This window comes from Sinohyriopsis cumingii, chromosome 6 (genome assembly GCF_028554795.1).
Source record: "Sinohyriopsis cumingii isolate HCF-2022 chromosome 6, ASM2855479v2, whole genome shotgun sequence".
NCBI classification, from domain to species: Eukaryota; Metazoa; Mollusca; class Bivalvia; order Unionida; family Unionidae; genus Sinohyriopsis; species Sinohyriopsis cumingii.
Window position 1 is genome coordinate 154,185,270 of NC_142966.1, and position 25,297 is coordinate 154,210,566.

General features: G+C 34.6%; 1 protein-coding gene across 1 annotated transcript in view; it reads right to left on the minus strand.

The window, feature by feature from the left end:
• Window positions 1–3,597: 3,597 nt before the first annotated feature.
• LOC149798308 (uncharacterized) overlaps window positions 3,598–25,297 on the minus strand; it is a 43,326-nt gene continuing 21,626 nt past the window's right edge. The window contains exons 6-11 of the mRNA XM_089960583.1: window positions 22,722–23,420; window positions 19,568–19,715; window positions 14,348–14,458; window positions 10,938–11,108; window positions 9,185–9,360; window positions 3,598–4,316 (exon numbers count right to left, since the gene is read on the minus strand). Coding sequence (XP_089816709.1) covers window positions 4,103–4,316; window positions 9,185–9,360; window positions 10,938–11,108; window positions 14,348–14,458; window positions 19,568–19,715; window positions 22,722–23,420 — 1,519 coding nt within the window. The 3' untranslated portion in view covers window positions 3,598–4,102. The remainder of the gene's footprint in view (window positions 4,317–9,184; window positions 9,361–10,937; window positions 11,109–14,347; window positions 14,459–19,567; window positions 19,716–22,721; window positions 23,421–25,297) is intronic.

Below are 25,297 nucleotides of genomic sequence, written 5' to 3' on the forward strand. Positions count from 1 at the left end.
TTTCATGGTTAATTGATCTGTTTATTGTGTTAATCAAGTACCTACCAACATCTCGCACTTAACAAGGCACAATAAATGCTCGTGGAGCAAATGGACAGGTTTTATATAATCCATTCATCCAGTAAATTGTCAAAACAGTCTCTGTACACATGGAACTAGCCTGATGTACTGCCACCAAGGCCAGATTTCACTACTGATAATAACAAAGGTATAGAGTCTTATACTAGCAATGACCAACTGGAAATGGTCACAAGCACTGACTCAATGAATAATCCAGAATTAGTGAAAAATAGTTCTAATTTTGAACTTTGCAGTAGTCCCTGTGTCCAAAAACATTATTCCTCCTCCTGTATAGAAAGCATTAGTTCCTAGCCCAAAATATGTGCTCCCCTCCTGATTTAGACAACAGTAGTTCCTGTGTCCACAATAAGTATAGTTGCTCCCCTCCAACAAAAAAGATTGATTACAACAGTACATCATATAAGTATCATACTACATAAATTCAAGTAATAAAATAGTCAGTACTTATAATACCAACTGAGTAGTTTAATATCACAGTAAAGCATTCTATAATTAAAAAGAATCCAACACACAGTAAAATATTTCATTATGAAAATTCACGACTAGACCATTTACAAAATTGTTACAAGTCAAATTATTAGCGTTACGTTATAAACTTGAAACTGTAATGATATTTTATAACATACATTTCATCTGTGATATTAATAATTTGTGTACTAGGATGAAAAAAAAAATATACATAACTGCTAATTTTAACATAGTTTCCTATTTCAAGCATCAAGAATATACCATATATATTCACTTTAAACTGCATAGACCTGGATCTACCGTCGCATAATGCACCAGAAGATCTGGGTCAGTGCAGTTTATTAGGAGTAATAAGCAGAAGAAAAAAACTTAGACCCTGATCTGCAGATGCATTATGCTATGGCAGATGAGGATCTTTGGTGTTTACCGTTTGTCTCAGCTTAAGAGTGAGTATGTAAGGTTGTTGTTGTTGTTGTAGGGTTTAACGCCATTTTTCAGCACACGATAGGCTATACATGGCGGCCAGTATTAATGGTGGAGGAAGAACCCGGGAAAACCCCGGAAAGAACCACCGACCCACGAGTATGTAAGGTAGTTAGATGCCTCTTTTCTAGCTATTTCAAAAAGGTACACAAGAATATACTTCGATGCCTCTTCTCCCTTTTATGTCAAAAAATGTACACAATTGAACAGGAAAAATTCAATGGTGAATTGATGATCAGCCTCATTAAATTAAATCATATAATTCCATTACTAATCTTATTATCATGTTGAAAAGAAATGGGTTTTATTTTCAGTAAGCTAAAAACTATAATATGCTACTGGTTATTTAAGTATGAGAAATAAATAAACAAACTTCATTGATTCACGCAAGATAAATTGTTAACTCTTGACTGTCTGGCTGAATGAGTAACATATGTTGGGGTTTGCACTGAGACAACAAAATCCTAGTTGAAAGGTTAAATTATGTCTCCCACAAGGTTCTGCCAAGTAGCGAGACAATAATTTTACCCTTCAACATGGCTTTCCTTGTCTTGATGAAAAACTCAGCATTGATTATTTTTCTCACCCAAATTTTTCCCTTCACACTAAAATAACCATTCATTATTGCAGTACAGTTTAGCAAATTTAACAAATACAGGATCAATCAGGTACTAAAATTTTCTAAGTAATATATAACAGAATCACAATTAATATACAAAATGAATAATTTCATACATTTTTGGAAAGCAAGTTATATAAACACAATTTCTGAAGAAAGAATTCCCATCTGGTCTTTGAGGAAAATTTGAAAATTTACTCAGAAACTGCGAAATTCAACAATATTTTGTGAGAATAAAATAATTTAGAAACAGCATTTCATAGTTTAAAGTTTAGACCAATATTTCTCACCATCTTACCACTGAAAAAGTACCTACATTATCTAGAATTTGCTTTACAAAATTGTTAAATATATAAATTTAATGAGATGTTTAGCAAACAGTGAGCTAAGCATATGAATTAATTAATATTAATAAGTCTTAAGACAAGGGTAATGGGGCAAAAAGGGTGATATGAGGTGTGAAATGGAAAAAAACCACACCAGACCAACAAAAAACCTAATATACTGTGATTGGTACATTATTTTTTATTGCCCCATATTTAATAACTAGGTCATGGTTGATTCTGTTCACCGATTATTGATCAATAGGTCTCAATGATCTTGACTGCTGGACATGACATGTGGTCTTGAACAAAGCCTAATGTGCAGAAACCATCATTTCCTTATTAGATTTCACATGACCTTGACTTCTGACCTTTAGACCACACCTTCTTGGAGTTTCTTGCAAGCCTGGCACAAAGTTTGATGAAGAATGTACTCTAAAAACCCCCAAAATATTCTTGTGCAAAAGTCATCTTTTGAGTCAATGTAATCTTGAACTTAGACCTTCTGACCTCCAAATCAATAAATGCCTATTCCTTACCTTAATTGCACATCCTATATAAACTTTTGTCAAGGTACATGGTCAAGAACTAATGTTACTGTGCATAAATTAGTTTTCTTCCTTCAGTCGGTGACCTTGATCTTTAGCCTTCTGATCACAAAATCAAGTCTTCTTCCTTACCCAAAGTGAGAGACATCCACAAACATTGGTGAAGGTATATGGTCAAGAACTAAAAAATGTGAACAGAAACCATTTTTCACATTTCAGACAATTTTTCACATTTCAAAATCTGTTACCATTTGACACTCAAATCAGTAGGCTTGTACCTGACTCCAGGTGCAAGCAATCCACAATGTATAGTTCAGATCTGTCATACAGAACTACTGTTATAGTATAGAAAATGTTTGTATTCTTCAGACAGCTTCTTCCTGATCCAAAATGCAAACTATCAGCAAATTTGACAACAGCAGAACTCAAACGATTGTGCAGAACCAAAAAAGACAAGTATAATGATAACATCATAACATGATATTCTCCACATTTTGACAGGAAAAATATGAACAGATTTAAATATATTTTAAACTACCATGTCTCACCTATTTTTCATATTCAGTGGGTAGGCAAAAAATCTAGCTTAAGCCTGTATTATATACAAATATTAAGCATTAAACTGATTATAACCATTCTCATGCTCAAACTTCGATTAAACTAAAAAAAAAAAATGAGTTCCGATTGGTTACCAATATTCAAGCAATGACAATTCAGGCATGAACTTCTGAGCTGAGTCATGAGAATGCTTATGTAACATTGTAACCAAGCAAAAGTTTTTGATCATAAAACTAAAACACAAGCTCTCATCATTGGATAGTCTGCTACTCTATTTTGAAACTTTATAATCATAAAACTTTCAGGATTTCTGAAACCAGTTGCTTTCCTTGCACACTATATTTAATACCTTGAATTAAATATTTGGTCATGGGACACCAACTTTTGAAGATTTCATTGTTAAAATAAAACAAAAATATGAAGACCCAATGAAGAATTATTCTTACATGGAAACAATAAAACCACATTCTTAAATCTACAATTTAAATACTGATGAAAATGCGAGTTTTGCAAAACTTTAAAGTTGAAACAATCGATGCAATATATTCACAATACTCAATTTTAGTGTATGCTCCGGTTTGAATATGCATCTAGCACATGTTTACTTGTCATAAAATTAGTACCAACATTGCACAATATTCTGCATCTGAAAAAATTTAACTTATTTCTTCTTACTGCAAAACTTGATTTACACAAAAATATCAAAATGTAAGTGTGAGTATGGTGCTCAAGTTGAAGTAGTTGTTGGTTGGCTTTAAATGCACTTTTAACAAGTTAGCATGCTGAGGAAACCAGAGCTAAAAGCAACAACAAAAAAAAGAACAGAGGCAGCTGATCTGAGCTGATATTTGAGATGCATGTTGAGGAACTTTGTAAATATACGGGCCACTGTGACTTTAATTGGGTCACACATGGGTCATATGAGGTATGTAATTTTTGGTTTTCTAGCTAGAGTTCAAGTTTTATGCTCAAAAATTTACAAGGCAGGGCTTAAGCTCTTTAATTTATATCCAATACATAGATTACTCAGCAGTAATTTTGTTGAACTCTTCTTCAAGAGCTTTGTTTGGTTGAAACAATGCATTTTCCTTGTCAGCCTCAGACAGATCATCAAGTTTGTCATATGTATCTTTGTCTTTAAAAGCCTCTGGCAAATTAGCCAGGCTTCTACGTGTTGATCTTCGCACAGGAGTCACAACCAGGCTGGCAGTAGAACTTCTTTTCTTTGACTTCCCACTGGTACAAAAAAGAAAGAAAACATGCCTACAGTGAAATGCTGTATCTTGCCTTGTTTATACGGTCATGACCAGAACTTCCAACATACCATGGTACAAACTTTAGATATATAATGATACTTTACCAGTTTCAGTTGAATACAGCAGTAAATGAATATATACAAGTTTCGAAAACTTCAATACAGCTCCTAAATATAGCTGATGCCACCAGTGACATAAAATCTATATTTATGTATTGTCATTCGCTGGTGAGACATTCAAATAAAACAAGAACTCTACAAAGTGCAATGTCTTGCCTGCTCTGCCATAATATAACAAAAAAAAAAAAAAACAAAGGCAAGAAAAGTAGGTTTCTACAACCTACTTTTACTCAGGCTTAGTAGTACCTTCTAAGGCAAAGAAACCCATAAAATGTAATTAATGTCCATTCAACAGTAGGAAAGAAACTAAACTAAATGGAAAAACTTAATGTTATCACTGGACATGATATGTGGGTAACGTTTTGGCAGTGGTGAGTAATACCCTCCAAGATGACTAAACCCATCAAGTTGCATAACCATGCATACAAAAGTGTCAGAGAAACAGAGATAAGTGAAAAAAGTGATTGTAATTGCTGTCCATGATTATCAGACCTGCCAACCCTGATAAGACCATCTCAGTAAAGCAGTTGATTTTTTTCCATAAGTTTGACCGGTTTTCAATAAGGACTAAGGTGTAACAATTATCATAAACTGCTACTATAAAGCTGGATAACATATTTAAAAGTTTGTTATTAGAAACATGCAGTGATGGTAAAACATTATATTCAACTGAAAGGTTATTTACCACTAGTACAGTTGCACAAACTTCAGTTCCAAATCCTATGCAGCTCCATTTCAGACAACAACCGCAATCATTTTTCCTGCCACACACAGACTCAAATTGACATGCAATGTCCAATAAATGTAATTGTGTCCCTTTCTGCTTTTATTCATAAAAATCTGAATATTACTTTTTATTCTTCTGTGCTGATTATTAACACTTTTTAGGAGGCTTATTTTCCTTTTCATCTTCAATGTGAGTCACTTGGTGGACAATATTAAAAAAATTAATCTATAATCAGCAGTTTGATCATGCAGATGCTTCACATTAAAAAATGTGCAGTTTAAAGTGTCTGAGGTACTGCTGTAAAGTTATTCTGGTTCCCTGACTAACTCCACTAATACCAACAGGAAACCAAGATCCAGATTAAACAGATTGTTCAGCAACAATCATTTTCCCAGTGTTTTTGCTTTTATTCCGTATGTCATTATTTTAAAGGTCATTTTTGTATGACTTACAGCAAAATCGTAAGGGTTGATAGGTCAGAATGAGTAGTAACCATGCAACAGTTTCAGAGAAACAGCTAAATGCAAAAAGTTAATGTTGATGACAGTGAGAAAAACAATGACAATCCCATTGGAAAAGTGATCCCTGTCTCACCTATGCTTCACAGGTGAGACAAAAACTAGAAATGTGTCCATAAGAAATGAATGCTATCATCAATATGATACAACTGAAGGGCACAGTTCTAGGTCAGACAGGTGCCATAACATCATAAAATATTACTAGAAAAAGTGACAATTAAACTTGATTTACATCTTCTTACTGTACAACCTTATACCAAGGGACTATATTGAATAATGTCTGTTTTCTGCCCACTCCACAATTTGTGTGTAATGCATTGTTATTTTTCATTTCTATAAAAATTTTGTTTTCATGTGACATGGCATGCTGAACAAGATAAAATACATTTAGATTTTTCCATTTTTCCAAGTATTTTACATACATTATTCGATAAATTTAAGATGATATAATACATTTTCATAACTTTTATGCAATGATGGTGCATGTTGGGATTTAATAAAAACAAGAAATTTGCTCATAGATCACTGATGCCACACCATTGTGCCTGCAATGACCTCAATACAAATTGTAATCAAGGCATGAAAAACAGACATATGGATGGACAAGGATAACACTGTTTGCCCCTAAGCAATGCCGAGGGCTCTTAGTAAGCACTCCCAGTACATCCATGGTTCCTACGCTTTTCTAAAGATAAATTTCCAGGTCATTTCCAGGGTTTTTCCAGGATGAAATTACTTTTTCAAGGTTCACATATGACCATAACGGAATGGAATTAACGAACATTTTAGATTATAGAACATGCATTTTCTAAATCTAAAGATGTTTCTCTTTCAAGGTTCTCCAAAAACATCGAAGCCAGAAACAATCATCATGTACAAAACCACAAAATGTATCACACGAAACAAGTTTGATTATATTCCTATAAATTGACATGTAAAGTCATTTCATTGTACAGAATAAAAATTCTAACTTTATTTTGCTGCATTATGTTGCTAGGTGGGAACAACATAATGAACATAAATTATGTTTTGTTTCCTTTCAAACCTTTAATTCTAAAGAATTATATATATATATATATATATATATATATATATATATATATATATATATATATATATATATATGCTTCTCATAGAAAGTAAAATTTCCTATTACAGTATAAAAAAATAAAATAAACGCAAATAATTAGAATCTTATCTTGTAACAAATAGAGTTTACCCCTGAATTTATCTGTGCCAATACAATTCCAAACAAGATTTTTCAAACAACCTAATCTCCTTAAGACGATCTGGTAAAACATCCATCATTTAAAAACATTTTCAAAACGGTTAATTTAAATTTTGACAAAAGACCTTCAAAATTATATACTGTTGTATAAACAAGGACTCAATTTTCTGTAAAATCAACTTGTCTTGTAATTTGTTAAACCAGTCCCCAAACCTGTATTGATAAAGGGGCTCGTATCATTTTTTAATATATAATACAAGGAATGACAATTTCTCATTTCAACTCTGAGATTCAACAATTTGGACTACAAATTTGTCTTAAAACAAACAGCAGTCCGTTTTCTAATCCAAGTTTCCTCAGAATATTCCCACCTCATTTTCCATATTTGGACATTTTGGTTGGGGTGTGGGGTCAGTGCAACTGCATATTGAAAATTTGGAATTTGCTGCCACCGTGCAGAAGCGACAGTGTAGTCGCTTACCAGCGGGCCTAGAAAATATAAACTTATGTTATATCAATTCATACCTGCATGAAATCGATAGGAAAATGATTTATTTTCTCAGAAATGGCAAATACTATAATCGTTATGTCTTTAATCTGCTGACAGACAAGACGAAAAAATGGCGTAGAGGACACCTGACCCAGTACTCATCATTTGCATTACTTGTCACTTGACTTCACAAATCTCAAATGACTCCATTGGAAGTCCAATAGTCATGTGATATCAACAACAAAAACCTTTATAATGTTGTTGTAGAGAAATTCAATTATATTAAAAGAAAGTCAGATACTTTTTGCACAAGCCAGCAATCTGCGCAGTCTGATTTATCAAGCAGAGAGCACATGTCAACATGGTAGTCACGTAATACAAAACTCCAGAAGTTGCTCTCGAAATGTATAAATATGGAGAAAATTTTGTGTTCTTTCATTTTTGTATTTTTATTACAACCAGTATCTGACTTTCATTTAATATGTTTCTTTTATTTTTTTCTCTACAACATTTGAAAATGTGGGTTGTTAGATTTGTGTACTCATGCGACTAGCAATGCAAGTCGTGAGTACCAGGTCACATTTCATCAACGACGTTATTTTTATCTTGTTTTTCAGCAGATTAAAGACATAACGATTTTAATACTCACAATTTCTGAGAAAATAAGTAATTTTCATATCGATTCAATGCATGTATCAATGTATCATTTGATCTAACAACGTTTAAAGTTTGCTAGGCCATCCGGTAAGCGGCTACGCTTTGCCACCACCATGTTGGCCTCTAGACTGGTTTTCATACCTTTCATGTAAGGAAAGATACGGATATCGAGCTGACTTTGAAAATAAAAATCTACTAGACAATCTAATCCACTGGGCATTTGGATTGACTCAGCATATATGTTTACTGCAAGCAACCAAATGATCTATACTGCACCCTCCGAATATTCTGGTTAGAATTCGATAAATTTAACTCAATATCAGTTTAGTTACGACTCAATTACATGATTGTTTTGGGCGTCAAGTGGTGGCAGAAAATTCCTGGGATTTTCCCAAATGTTAACAATATTTGTGAAATTTAAGGACTTTTCACAGTCGGGAAAATTTTTTACCATTTTTCCCGACTTTTTCCCAATAGCGTGGGGACCCTGATCCTGAAGACTGAAATGCTCAGATTCTAAGACTGCATCCTGTTTGAGAGTACACTCAATGCTGAGAAGTCATTTTTTAAATACAGCACTTGTTTCTCTGAGAGTAAATGCTCATGAAATTGTCATAGGTTAGCATTTACCTAAGGAAAAGAAAATGCAATAAGTTAGCGATTAACACCCATTTTCTCTGTGATTTATGTTGAAAATAGGAAGAAAAAAATCATGATTATCAATTTCAAATCTGCTGACAGAACCAGGTCAGCCAATAGCTGATTAATTTGTCCACATGACACCTTGCTAAAAATTGGGCTATTTTTCAAAGGCTTGAGCCTGAAACAGCAGGAATAGCAAAAAACTTTATTTTGAGCCAAATCAATCAGAAAATTGTAATCAATTTAAGTAATCATTTTATTGAGAGTGGCAGATCCCTGAAAAATCAGAATAATTAGAACACTGTCTGCAACTTTTTTGTCTCTTGTCTTGCTCACCAGCTATCAATATTGACAGGCTTTTCAAAATAATTAATATAGAGGTTTACATGTCATACCTGTCAAAATATGGAGTAACTTTTGACACTGAAGTATTCAAAATAATTAGTATAGAGGTTAATATGTCATACCTGTCAAAATATGGAGTAACTTTTGACACTGAGTATTTAATGGTTGAGGACTCGAATACGTTCTCCGGAACCATAGCCATTTGTGGAGTGCGGTTTCTCTGTTTTGCTTTCTTCTCTCTTTCATCACTCATTGCCTTTACAATGTCTTTGATGGACGTTGCAAGTTCTTCTGAGGGCTGTAAGATGCAAATACTTCAGTTAATGACTTGATGAAATATAGAGAGAAAATAAGTATAGGCAAAACTTAAGTTGACTGACATTGCATGTGACGCTATGGGGATCTTTCACTATGTGATATATGAACATTCTTTGTCATAGCAAAGAAAACTATACCAAACAACCTAGTACACATCTTGATTTTATTTATTTATTATTGTCACTTTTGTATAAATAACTTTTTTGGTAATTCTAAATTTTTTCACAGTTCACACCTTTGCTAAAGAGCCAAGAAAAATCCCAGTAGTAAACTAACTTATTGGAAATATCAGCTTTTTTTCCAGAGTTCAATTCTGGTATGTGTTAAAATTTCCTGAGAAACCTCCATTTGACAAAGGAAAAACAAAAAAAAAATAAAATAAAATGAAAGGCATGTGCTATGGAAAATTTGTATACTGATATACGCATTATCAAAAGAGTTTGGTTTAAGAGATTTGTACTGCTTAAGATTAAGGCAGCTGAAAGTTCTTGCAACTACAAAAACTGATTGATGGAGGTTGAAAATTTATCTGCACAAACGGAAATGGCAAAATGAAAATGTCCAGCAGATAAGTCAATATTACAAGTGCTTAGCTGGTTATCAAGTGCCAATTATGTGATATATGTTTATATGGAAATGAAAAAGATGGTCTATTAAAAAACTTGTTGATTTTAATCACAGAACCTCCTTTGTTCCAAACAAGTCTATTTTATTTGCTCTAATCCATTTCATGTGCTTACATTACATTTCTCAATATTAATGAGCAAATCTTGTTCTAGAAGGCAGATTGGTTTAAATTTGTAATGGTTGGAAAGTGTTTGAAAGGAGCATTGTATAGCAACAATTTTCTGGAAAATAAAGTGTGTGTGTGTGATTTAGATTTTTAATGTAGCTTTTAAAAAATTTCAGTCATATTGTTACGATGTCTGCAGTATGGCAGTTTATAGCGATGTCTAGCACTGAGACATCATGCCACAGATATGTGGCATCATGTCCTATATAGTCATATTATCCTGACACCATGTCGACCAGTTCTAACACTAACCTCTTAATGCTGAGCGTCAAGCGAGGCAGCGCCAGTACCATTTTTTTAATAAGGCTTTGGTACAATTTAGCACGGGTTCTAATCCACAACCTCCTGCATCCGAGGCAGATGCTCTAACCACTTAGGCCATCAGAGCAGTCCGGAAAATAAACATCACACCAGTTTTTATCAGACTTTGACAAATTTACTCAGAAAATTGGCAAAACGTCTGCTAATGCCAAAAATTCCAAACAAAATGTCAGAAAAATTAATAAGGAGAATTTTCTGATTAGAAGAAAGGAGTAACAAAATATAGTTTATAAAACTTAAATGAACAATTATTTTAAAGTTTTAATAAGACAAATTAAGAGATTAGCAATCTTAACCTAATTCTTTCTGAATATCCAAAAGGTAAAAGTTGATTCTGGACCAATACAAATTTTGTGCACATATCATGGTTGATGTCTATTAATAAATATTTTAAATATCCTGCATATACAGAATAAAACAACCAGTTGCCAGTTGTCAGTTACCTGTGCATTGTTAATGATAGCTGACTCAAACACAGCTAACACTGCATCAAGATCTCCAGTGGACTTGAGAACTCGAGCTTTACAAATGTAGTAGTCTGCAGCATATCTAGCTATCGGAATCTTATCATAAATACTGTTTAACCATGCCAAGGTGTGGTCAAATGGGCATCCCTGAAAACATAAATATATAAATAAACAAATCAAAAAAGTATCCAAATGTGCCTTGTTAAGAGCACGTCTGTTATTTTGGTCAAATAAAGCTAAATAAAATTCCTGTACAGGGCACTCAATACCAGCATGTCTTCTGAAGGAAGCAGATGCTAAAGCACCTGATTTTCTTGAAACTTACCATTGTGCATATCTGTCATCTCATTACCACTTAACTTTATGGATTAAATTAGTCTAATGAAGCAATGCACAAAGCCATGCCATATCTTACCTTCTCTGCATGCAAGAAACTAGGTCCACAGACCATGACAGGTCACTAAGGCGATTAAGTTTCAGATATAAATACACACATAGAATTACCTGGATGTATACACTTTGAAATAAGAGTGAGCAATCCTAGCCAGCTGCCTCAGTGTATCCTTTGGAAAGGCACTTAGCACACATTTCCTCAGCAGAACAAAGTCAATAATGTATTAAAATGCTGAATAGTGAAATGAAGGTCACAATGACTTACTTTCTCCATTATGACTACTACTCTTTAAAATGAATACATCCATAAAGTTTTACGAGAGTACACATAATGGCATAAGCATAACTGAACAAGATACAAAGTTTAATGTAATCACTGGATCATGCAAGTAGATCACACTAACCTACTTATTCCAGTGGTGAGTAGTACCTTTTGAGTTGTGGTGAGTTTTACCCCCAAGATAAATATGCCAATTAAGTTTCATTCCAGTTGTATGAGAGTAACTGAGTAAGCGAATACTTAATGTGGTTGCCAACAACAATGCTGTTTGCAAAGTGATCTTTAGAACCATGTATATGCTTTATTCAGCATGAACGTATCTCATGAAAGTATCTCATGAGACAATTCACCTCTAACATAGACAGTTACCAATACAAAGGGAGCTAACTCTTCTTGTATGGATATACATGTCATAGGGCTATTTTTATGGTGTTATTCGCGTTTTATGATGCATGTAAACCTCAAAGAGGTACATTTCTGAAGTGTGCTGTATTACATCAAATCAGACTTGAAAGTATACCTCATAAAATAAGAGCCAATGAATTCATACCATATGATTTACAGTATGATCTGATTAGTTCCTATGCCACTGCCAATTAACTATTTCCCTTGCCAGATTTAACCAGCACCAAAATGATGATCTAGTGCCCAAGTCACAACAGTTAAATAAGATGTCATATTCAAGGGCATCAAATAAAGAAGAGAAAAAAAAGAGAGAAAAAAAGAAAAAAGAATTCATTCTATATCAGGAACATAAAAATATTCAAGGGGGACAATGCCACCACTATCTTTCATCTGGCTACATTTAAAATCAGCAATGAACAAATCACTAATATGAGTGATAGTCTGATGGGTTTCCAAAAAGAAAAACCCTGGAAAGCCACAACAAAATTTGGTAGCCCATATTTTTCAATAGATACACATTTCTGTTAGTTGAGGCACAATGGTAACTGACATAAGCTTAAGTCAGTTTCACTTTAAGGAAACAAATATGTCTGAGAGCATTTGACCAAATATGATTAACCATATTCAGTTCATTCAGGGTCAACTTTTTATATTCTAAGACTATATCAGTTTAGTTTATACTTATTGTTTAAGTAAACAACAAATGTGGCTGGTAATTCTGATTACTTTAGAAGCTTCCAGTTAAGTAGACAGAAAACAAAATTTGTAGTATTGGGTGCATGGACTACTGATTTGGCCACCCTTGTAAATACCTTCATTCTACGACTATTAAACTGTATCACCTAAGGCATTGGTCACTAAATCCAATTCCACAAACACTGGCCAACTAATATTGTTAATCATCTGGATATAATCGCTAAAAGTATGCTATAGTATGATGAAAATGTATTGAACATTTTCCACTCATGCCAGTGTAGCTGTCACTCATTTAATCATTTACACTGCACTAAACTTTGTAATATTCGTGTGCTACAGGTGGAGTCAGGCCCAAGCTTGCAGTGCCGTGGGGTAATAGACTTTGGTTAATTATTGACTATGAAGAGTTACCACCTGCTAGTCCTTTAAAGAATATGATCTACAAATCGGTCAGCTAGCTCCAACTTGCGTCTGAGGAGTGTATCAAATTTACACCTGGGAAATATTGAACAGTCAGTGCCAAAAGATAACACATGTGTCACTGAACAATGCCTTTCAACAGCACAAGTGCAACATGGTCAATAAACAATTTTACAACATGTATAAACTGTACTTATAATCATTATTAGTGCTCCAGGAAGACAGATATAGAATGGTAAACTCAAAAGATGTCAACAGTTACCCGGGCACCCCTATATATATATATATATATATATATATATATATATATATATATATATATATATATATATATATATATATATATATATATATATATATATAACCCCCCACACACACACCAAAACATGTTTCCAAGTTCAGATCTAGACACAGAATAATGATCACACTTCGCATATAATATGATGTGCACATTTATTCATTGTCATAGGGGCTTGTATCTTTGCCTACAATTTACTTGTTATACATGTACTGTATAAAAAACACAAGGGAGGACACTTCACTCCTTTCTCACACGACCTATTTAAGCTAGATTTCGTGTAGTGTAATGAATGTGGTACCAATGCTTAGCTCATTCATTTGAGGAGTTGCATCTAATTTAAGTTGTGTCTGAGTTGTATCTAATTTACACTTGGGATATATTTTACAGCCAGTGCCAGAAAATAACAAAAATGTCACCTTACACCAGCACAAGTGCAACATGGTCAATAAATATACTTAATACTTTGTATACTCTACTTATAATTATTATTAGTGCTCCAAGAAGACAGATACAGAATGGTGAATTCCCATCTGCATTTTTCCATATATGACTTAAGTATTTCATGAGCACTGCATGTCTTTTTACTCATTGCACAGATTCGTACTATTAATTTATGATAAAATAAGATAAAGTGTTTTTTCTCTCTTGTGAAAATTTGGATATAAAAACAGCAGTGCTCTCTCTTGTCCACCCATCAGCAATATGTGTCAAGTTGGAACACTGGTTCATGTACATGTAGTGAATGAATGTAAAGAAAATGGAAAACCTATTACACTGTATCTCAACACTTTATTAAAGCAAGACATTTACAAGCATATACTGAAAAGATAACCATTTTATTATTTTTTAATATATCACTAATTTTCAATTTAAGTGAACACAAAGACTTACAGCTTCAAAGAGTGTGTTACACTCCTGCAGCACTGTTTCTAACTGCTTGCAGAGAGGATGCTCTTTGTCTGCAGCAATGTTCTTCACCTGTTCCAGTTTCAACTGGTCTTGCTAAAAAAGAAAGAAAGAAAGAAAACAAATAAGGTATTTGAATATAACCAAGAATCCTCTTGCCAAGAGAAACATTTTTTGAAAAGACAACTACAGACTGATATGAAGGAAAATACAAAAGTCACTTGAGCATGAAAATTAGGCTAGTGACCTACATACGGTACTGTTGAAATACTCTCACTGAGAAACATCCAACTACATTTTCAATAGGGTCCAAGTCATTGCAGATGTATGAAATAGCCTTAAATACAAGTCACCTGTGCATGAAAATGAGATCACATGAACCTAACTTTGGTATGGGTGGGTTACATTCCTTGAAATGCATCCAAACAAAATTAAAGTGTGCTTGTGAATGCAACAAATGATTAACTGAAAATAAAAAAGGCACCAACAGATAAAAATTGGGTCAGAGTGACCTAGTTTTTGGTATAGTAGAATTACTTTCCTTGACATGCATGCATATATCAGTTTTCATTAGTTTAGGCGAAACCGGGTCTAAGGTACTAACAGGGTAATGAAGAGATAGCTGCAAATAACCAGTCATTCCAGCAGGAAAATTGGGGAGTGGTGACCTAGTTTTAGGGTGATGAATTATTCTTGTTGAGATGTATCCATGGTTCAAATTTCATGTTGGAAGCTGAAAGAGGGACTAAAATGTTGGGTGTGAAACAAACAAATAACTTAGTCATATGAAAAAAGAAACTAGAATGTGTTCATGGAACATCAATGCCAAACTCCAGTGACTGAAAAATGCAAAACTTCATGCGATAAAGGTAACATTAATATATATCTACCTCAACCACTGGTGGTACATAAATAAGTATGAAACTGGAACATGAGTTCAAATGAATGCTATGTCTTGCCTGGCCCCCCCCCGATAATAACCCCAAACAGCTTGCAAAGTCACCAGAAGAAAATTGGGGCCCGAGTGGCCGAGTGGTCTAAAGCACTCTCCGTTATGGATCACTGCCATCTCACCTCTGTCTGCATGGGTTCGAGTCTAGGATTCGGCTAATATGGGTATGTGAGAAAACTTGCCAGTAGTTCTCATGGGTCGGTGGTTCTTCCTGGGATTTTTCCGGGTTCTTCCTCCACCATTAATACTGGCCGCTATGCATAGCCTATCGTGTGCTGAAAAATGGTGTTAAACCCCACAACAATAACAACAACCAGAAGAAAATTAAGTCACTGTGGCCCATTTTTGCACATGATGAGTAGTATTCTCCAAGCTATACTCACCCATTAAATTTCCTGTCCATACTAAAGTACTATTCTGTGACATGCAATTGAAAAATTCATGCTAATTTCTAAGAAAGAAACCCATGTGTGTCTGATATAACTCATCTGGTATACGTTGGTCAAAAAAACAAACAGTACAATAGTAAGGCATGTAACATGGATTAAAATAATCCCACCCATGTCAGGATAATTTCCAACTATTGTATAGAAATTGCTGGTATTTGACATGTTAACAGTTTCGTGCTCCCCTGTAAGGCACCTTTTCTGCAACAGGAATCCAGCTTTATGAAATGTGAATTTTCAAGAGGAAAATTACAAAGATGCAAGTAATAATTACAGTAGTCCCCCTCTTGAACGCCCCCACCCCCACTTCTTATGACCAGAATTCCTTAGCCCCAATGAGTTTGTATTCAAAAGTACCCCTCAAGACTGGCCACCCTCTAACGCAACCAACATATAAGAACAAAAATGTAAAATTTTCCCCTCATGAGCGGCCACGTTTTCCCCAAATGTATCCAGAGCCAATAATTAATTCATATCGGGACATAAGGTAAGTAATCAGATTATCTCGATTGTTGATTCATGTCTCCCAATGTCAAGTTTCCGTTACTAAAAGAAGTGTTGACTAAAGTACATGTAACAGTAAGATTAATATTGTATCATTTTCTACAAAAGCTGACGTTTACTGGAAATGAGCTCAATAATGTTATGATAGAGTTTTGGGCTTCACACACTTGGCAATCTTATAACATTTTTCCTGTAGAATTCAAATATATACAGTAAATTAAGTTATGTCCACTAGATTGCAGTGTAGGGAAGAAAATAAGGGGTTAAAATCTTTATTTTTCTTCTACCAGACAATTCAGACACTGGATAACATATTTCTTAACAAATCATTTAATTCAGAAGTAAACATTGGCATACATTGTAAACAGTTCATCAAATTTTCTATGCTCTGAGAATGCCCACTGACGTCCAGAATTTAGACATTCTAGAATCAGTCCAGTCGCCATGACAAATTCAGGCTTAACTTCCTGAACATCATCTCTACTGGGCCATATAAAAACTCCCGCTTTCCTACATGGTGCCATGAGTTTAACTATCAAATTATTATTATTGTCACTTTTAATTTCATGAACACATCCAGGCTACCAAACATCCTGGTATGCTACGATAACATAATCATCAGTGTCATTAGCATTTCGTTTTCCTATCTTTGGTGACGGTTCACTCATTTGGTCCAATATTTCACAAGTCTTTTCCATCACAGCGTGCACTCTTCCACAATAACTCTTTTTCTGTGGGAGTCAAACTGTCATACCACTCTTTCATTCTGAGACGGTTTCTTTTGAGTAGTTGAATGGAGGAGTGGTGGTGCAAGGAGGCATTTGGTCTACACTTCTGACTGCTATCAAGGTCACCAATGTGCTGTTCACAGCCACGATTGGTCACTTGCGCAAACTGTGTCCTCATCATTATCTTTTGATCGGCTGCTTCACTGAACTGCCCACCAGGCAAGAAATCACAGAGTTGTTTTGCAATAGTTCCTACTGTTGACTTACACATGGAAGTAATAACTTGATTCAGTAATTTTCTGTCGATCTTGATAGATTTTGTCACTTCATAGAAGCGTTGCTCAATTGCAATGTCTTACACCTCTCCCAACCAATGTTCATCACTTTCAATCAGTGTGGGTTTTTCTGCATAATCTTTCAAATACTTCTGCAAGTTTTGAATGTATATATACAGTTCTAAGTATGGCACTTTTCCCGATGTAATGAGTTCCTAGTACGGGCCAGTCACTCTAACATACATAAGCCCTAGGGCTAGCAACATAGTTACAATATGGTAAGAGTTTAAATCTGCATTTACAGATAAAAAAAATTTGTTCTGTGCATGTACAGTTTTCATGACTGGAAATCCAGGCAATGTACTAGAATCTCAGCCACTGGAATAAACCGTTGAACCTATTGTTAGGGTGCAACTGACAGTTTTTATGCACAAATTTTATGTTGCATACACTTGCCTAATATAAAAAAAAATTATATAAAAAATACATGAGGTCAAAAAGGTCCATATTTTTGGATAGGCATAATAAAGCAAAACATGAATATCATTCACTTCACCTGAACAATTCAGTGAGAATTCATAGAATAAAAAGGTGATTCACCCCAATCCAAAATTTATGACATGCATTTTTCAAGTCCAAAGACCATATTTGGGAGTATGTGATGCTCAAAGTGCAAACATAAGCCCTTTCCCTGGGGGATAATTTTGAAAAACATTGTGTACTTAATAGCTTGATGCAATTCAAAATAGTTGTCATTAAGGCAGTTTTTGAGATATTATACTTGTCTTGAATGAACACGTCTACTGCTATAAGTGGCTAGCTCTGCTTCCTAGCCAACTATTGGTATTTCACTGGGTACATACTGTGCAGTGAACATGCCTCACATCTTTTTCAAGAACAACTCAAGCCAGAAAGTCAAATCTTTCATTATTACACAAAAGCTTAAAAAGTCACACCATAGCCTTAATTCACGAAATTTGCCAGGGGCCAAATTACAAAACTGTCCCATGCCACCTTAGCGCAGTGCTACAGCAAAGGGATGCTACTCCATCAGATAACTACAAGCATCATGAGTTATTTGTTCCAACCAACATTATCCCATTTTAATTATTTTTTGGAAAATTCACAAATATCAAAATTTCCTAATCGAAAGTGACATATTTTATTAAGTTTTAAAATGATAACATTATGCAGTCATGTCTGAGGAAGTGAAAATTTATTCAGGAAAAGTTACTGGGTTATTATTTTGTGATTGCAAAGGCAAATTTTGCAAACATTTCTGTTCTGGAAAAAATGCAACTTTGTCAATTTCTGAAAATGGATGGTAATTATGTAACACATGTGAACTGCCAGTCATGTTCCAGTCAAAGTGCACTTCTTAGTTCTGTCTCGTTGGAGTAGTACTTCATTTCAAGGATCGATCAAGCATTCTACATTATTTTGCAGGCAACAGTATTGAAGAAACCGAGTTAAATGTAAAGGTTAAAAAGATATCATGAAATAAAGGTCAAAGAGTCATACAAAACACCATAGCATGAAATATAGGTCAAAGAGTCATACAAAACACCATAGCATGAAATATAGGTCAAAGTCATACAAAACACCATAGCATGAAATATAGGTCAAAGAGTCATATAAAACACCATAGCATGAAGGTCAAAGAGTCATACAAAACACCATAGCATGAAATATAGGTCAAAGAGTCATACAAAACACCATAGCATGAAATATAGGTCAAAGTCATACAAAACACCATAGCATGAAATATAGGTCAAAGAGTCATACAAAACACAATAGGATGAAATATAGGTCAAAGTCATACAAAACACCATAGCATGAAATATAGGTCAAAGAGTCATACATGTTACATTTTATAGGTTTTAGTGCTCCTCATGACACATCTACAAAGTTACAGGACTCTGCATTCAACAACCTGTGATAAATTTTATTTTATATGTTAAGGTTAAAACAGGTCACAGAAGCATGAAATAAAAAGTCAATGACCATGTTTAGACTGAAGGATGTATTACTCACCCAATGAAACATTCAAATAATAAATTACATGACTGCATTCAGTAGTACAAGGGAAATAAGCAAACAATTCCTAACCTAAGTGTTGATGCAGATGATCTGGTAGACTTCTTCAATCATGAATACATGGAATACACCAGGCACAAGAAGGATATACATGCATTATACAAAGCTGGTGATACATACATGCGGTTAAATACAGGTTTTAAATTAATTTGGCATTGGGAATGTATGTGAGTGGGATAGTCATATCGGCTATATTCACCTACCTGTCTTGTCAACTCCTCTACAGACAGGGAGGGTTTGACCTGTGGATCAGCCTTCTTCTCTTCTGCCATCTCTGCATCAAAGCACATCAGATGCCGAAACTTGCTTGGCGTTTTACCCTTAGCTTTCAACCAGTCATCTAACTCAGCTCTGTTGATCAAATCAAAGTTTACAGTATTATTGGATGAACTAGTCAACATTAATTTGCTGTCTTACCTGAAGAAAATCAGCATGTAGTCCTTTGTAGGGTTAAGATTAATTTTAATATTGTAATACTTACCTGTCACTATTGCCTCACTTACCTCCACTGGGATGAGTCCCCTCCTCTGAGCTCACAATTCCAACTTCCCATAAGGTGGAACATTTAAGAAACTAGAATACAGAATCCTGAACCAGTCTGACAACCACATCATCAGCTTATGATGGATATTCTTCCTCTGACTCAGACCCAGACTATGCTTAGGCCATCAAAGAGGGGTGGGAGGAGGGAATCTTGCTATAGTGACAGTTATTATATTATTAAAATTAGACCCCCCCCCATTTAAAAGCAGTAAAATATTACCTATCACTTTTGTCTTGATTCATTTTTACCAGTCCAGAGTGAGGATGATGGCCTCAAATAACTGGCATAAAATGATATAATTACCCTTAAGGTAGGGGTGTCTACTGTAAATCCAAACTGCCTCAACTGATACTATCAGATAAATCCAAACGGCCCCAACTAATACTTACCACAGATAAATCTTAACTGATCCATTTGATACTTATCACAGATAAATTCACACTGACCCATTTGATACTTATTACAGATAAATCCACTGACCCATTTCATACTTGTCACAGATAAATCCACTGACCCATTTCATACTTGTCACAGATAAATCCACTGACCCATTTCATACTTGTCACAGATAAATCCACTGACCCATTTCATACTTGTCGCAGATAAATTCACACTGACCCATTTGATACTTATCACAGATAAATCCACTGACCCATTTCATACTTGTCACAGATAAATCCACTGACCCATTTCATACTTGTCACAGATAAATCCACTGACCCATTTCATACTTGTCAGATAAATCCACTGACCCATTTCATACTTGTCGCAGATAAATTCACACTGACCCATTTGATACTTATTACAGATAAATCCACTGACCCATTTCATACTTGTCACAGATAAATCCACTGACCCATTTCATACTTGTCACAGATAAATCCACTGACCCATTTCATACTTGTCGCAGATAAATTCACACTGACCCATTTGATACTTATCACAGATAAATCTACACTGACCCATTTGATACTTATCACAGATAAATCTACACTGACCCATTTGATACTGGTCACATAAATTCACACTGACCCATTGATACTTATCACAGATAAATTCACACTGACCCATTTAATACTTATCACAGATAAATCCACACTGACCCATTTGATACTTATCACAGATAAATCCACACTGACCCATTTGATACCTATCACAGATAAATTCACACTGACCCATTTGATACTTATCACAGATAAATCCATACTGACCCATTTGATACTTAACCAGAGATGCAAACATTTGAGAATATAAAATCTGAGCATGGCTGAGCGGCAGAGGTGCAATGGCACATCATGTGGGGGTAGAGTATGGTGTAAACTGGTGTATTTTGTTTATATTTGGGGATGTAAAAAGTTAAAATGCGAATTCATATTTTAGGCATTTTACTTTTATTTACCCTCTTACACCTTTATTTAGCGACTGAACATTAAAATAAATGCAAAATGAAATCATCTCAAAATGCATAGAAATGTCTGCCATTATTATATTAAAATACATCCATGATAAATAAAATAAAACTATTATACACTAGAATGCCAATAAAACGCACACAATAAATCCCATCAATTCTTTTGCACTTGATGTATTATGCTTTATAGTTATGCTTTTAGTGCTGGTAGTCGCACTTTTGGCTTTCATTAGCTCTCCATCAAATAGTCCTACAACATAAGATGTCTACTCTGATATTTATGTGTTTGGGTCAATGTTTTACTACCTAAATAAACGGCATTGCATAGCATGTTCTATGGAGGCTTGTATTATTGCCTACAATTTACCTGTTAGTCATATTAGCCTTTATTTTAATGGTATATGTATGACCAATAGTCAAATTGTAAGCAATGATACATGCCCTCGTGGCATGTTCCCCATACTGAAGAGAGCAAATAGCTTCATTTCATCGCAGATACTTACCATCTCATAATCGATTTCAGCATTCACGACTTCCATAGCATTCCAGCAAATAAAAATGCAGGAATTAATTAATATTCAAGTAATGGAACTGAGGACTTTCCATTTGCTCCATGGCCCTGATGTTTTTTCCTATTCGATGAACACATTACAAAGAAAAGACATCTACTTCATGATGTAAAAAAGCAAAATAATTTCATGCATTTCTGAAAGGCAGAAATATCAGAACTTTCATGTTTTAATCGTGCTCAGATTTTTCTGTGAATGATTGCTAATTCTCAAAGCTTCTCCAGCCAAATTGGAGGAGTTGCCATCCCTGGTTAAAACATAAATCCAAATAGATATTTATCACAGGTAAATTCTACCTGACTCAAATTATTCTTAACAGATAAATCCAATCTGACCCAGACAAACTAAACACAGATAAATCTAAACTGACCCAAATAATACCTATTAAACATAAATCCAAACTGACACAATTGATACTTAACAGATAAATCTAAACTGACCTAAATAATACCTATCAAACATAAATCCAAACTGATACAATTGATACTTAACAGATAAATCTAAACCGACCCAAACGATACCTATTAAACATGAATCCAAACTCACAATTGATACTTAACAGATAAATCTAAAAAGACCCAAATGATACTCATCAAAGATAAATCCAAACTGACCTAAACGATATTTAAAAAAAGAGAGGAAAATCATGATATCCTATCTATGATGAACCTTTGTTTACATGACTGTATGTAACCCTTTAAACTTGTGATATCTCTATTTTATTTTTTATAACAGCAAGACATCACTGCAAAATGTCCCCAGACTTATAAAACTAGGCACAACAATATATGCATACATACAATAATCAGCTCTTAACATAGCTGTAAACCAACCTCATACTTGTCTGTGATTTCCTGGATTTGGCTTCAGGTGTTGCCTGGTGATCGTCTGGACTTAGAAAATGAACATTTCTTGATGTTCCTGGAGTTACCACTGCTACAGGGATGTGACTACATGTAACTTCTGGCCTACATGTAACTTCTGGCTCGTCTCTTTTTTCCCCACTGCTAAGGTCCTCATTTGTTTCAAAAACGTCATCAAGGCAGGGGTTTTCATTTTCATCAAATTTGGCAAAACAAGATTTTCGTTTTAAAATACCTGCAATCTTTTTGGCTGGATTGGTACAGGAAGCCGACTCAGAGCATCGTCTTTTAAGAATTGTGTGATTTACTTTAAGTGGCTCATTCAAAGTACGGGACCTTGACGACAGGCCTTGCACCATCACTTTCTGCAGTCTATTACCAGTGCTTTTTGTCCCTGTGTGATCCTGCGGTTGAGTTGTTTGACTTCTAATGTTGGCAGCATACATCATGGCTCTTTCTCGACTACTAAGATTTCTGGTGAGCTTTTCAGGGATCTTGTTTAATGTAACAGATCTTTCTTTACTGACTGAATGGCTGGTTTCCTTCTTGATTGACTGCTTGAAAGTGCTTTCTTTTCTGATAGAGTGATTGCTGGCTAGGGCCATATTCTTGTTTGAAGTTGTGTGGGATGACACATGCTTGGAAGTTGCCAAAAGTGGTGGTTTCTTCCTGTAAAGATATTTAGATTATTTATTATTTTTGTGTATTGCTGGATATGCATCAAAATAGTATGTGCCTTCTCTAGAGCTAAATACAAACAAAGTGGATGACTAGAGGCAGTGACAGAATAGCTGTAACAAATTGGTAGACATAAAAATACTGCCATACAAGCTTAGAGAAACTGAAAAATAGACCCTTATCTTCCATCCAAGTACAAAATGTACCTGGCAAATCAGGGTTGATGTTGTTTGTTCAAATGATTACTCCTAACAAACTGCACAGATCCAGATCTGCTGGAACATTTTGCAAGGAGAGATCTGGGTTTGCGCAGTCTGCAGTTGGACTAGACTATTAAGTGAGTTTATATGGTAACCCTTTCATGATCTGTTGTGGGTTTAATGCCTTTTTACAGCACATGAGAGGTTATATGTGGTTGCCAGTTTAACTGGTGGAAGAACCTGAGAAAACAATGGGATGCTAAAGGCAAGCTTTCTTCGCATAACCACAATGGTAAAGTCCAAGACTCCAACAAATGCAGACAGGTGAGATGGCTGTGATCAGTAATTGCAGGTACTTTAGACCACTTGGATACCTGAAGCCTCCTTTTCATGAGCTCTAAAATTGAACCTGAACAATATAAGATAATACATGTACTGTGAATTTATTTATTTTTGTGGATAACATTTTTGTGGTTGTGAAAATGGATACTGTTACTGGCTCTCCATGTGGATAGAGGAAGCATGGCTGTTGTTTTCAATGGTCAATCATTTTCACTGGGTCTACTAATTTGTGTGGCAAGCATGAAGTCCACAAAAACTGTTAAACCATATAAATAATGTATGGTAACATTTTTTTGTTGTCCTACGATATGCAGTGAAATATTCAATTACTTCAACCTGATGATCAAAGATCTGATGCAATTCAAGATTTGTGCTTATGATACATACCAGTAGCCATAAAATCAACATTTTCCAAAATAGTTTTGAATTCATTTTAATCTTTAAGTGAAACAAGCCAGTGATATTCATTTTTTTTACAAGATGTAACTTCACTATATTCTCACTAGTCAAATTACCAAAAGCTGACTTTGATAAAACATATCAATGTTATGTATTCATGAAGGAATGTTATATAATTACATGTGATCACCTAACAGTTCATAACCATTGCCTTTTTAAAGCATGCAGTCAGGTATTTAAGGCATTTATCATGCATTTCTGTCTGTGTTTTTAACTGTCCCTCCTTTCATATATTCATTGAAATGAGATAGTTTTTATACTACAACATATCTGGTGGAAAAGAACTATACTGATTACAAATTTTGTTCTTTACTGATTTTATTCTTTAATTGTCATTTTATCATGATTATCTCAAGTTCAAATTGCTTGATATAACAAATGCCCACAATGGACCCCCAGATGGTACTCATAAAATAATATGTCATTAGAATGGATGTGCCATTTCATTATATATTTCACAAGGAGATATTGAAATGTATCAGTGTGAGAAAAATTGATACTGACATAGTGGCCATAAAAGTGTTATCAACAAAGTGATGGACACCAGCAAGTGCTCAATGCCAAGATACTTTTTGCCAGTTTGGTCAAGTGCTTTTGAGTGATGTTTGAGAAGTTGTTTAAACGATTTTCTAGCTTTGGTAACAGCAGCCATAATGCCATATTTGATGGCAGATTGGCATCTCTTATAAAAAATTATTGAAATGTCTTCATACCCAGAGGGTTTCGTGTCTAGTATTTGCCAAATTCTATTCAGTAGTTTTGGAGAAGTCTTTTCTATGTTTTGATGACAGATCAGCATCATGAGAAGAATTTTAAAGTACTATTTATTAATAATGGTAGCCATTTTTGATGTCAGATCAGCTTTAA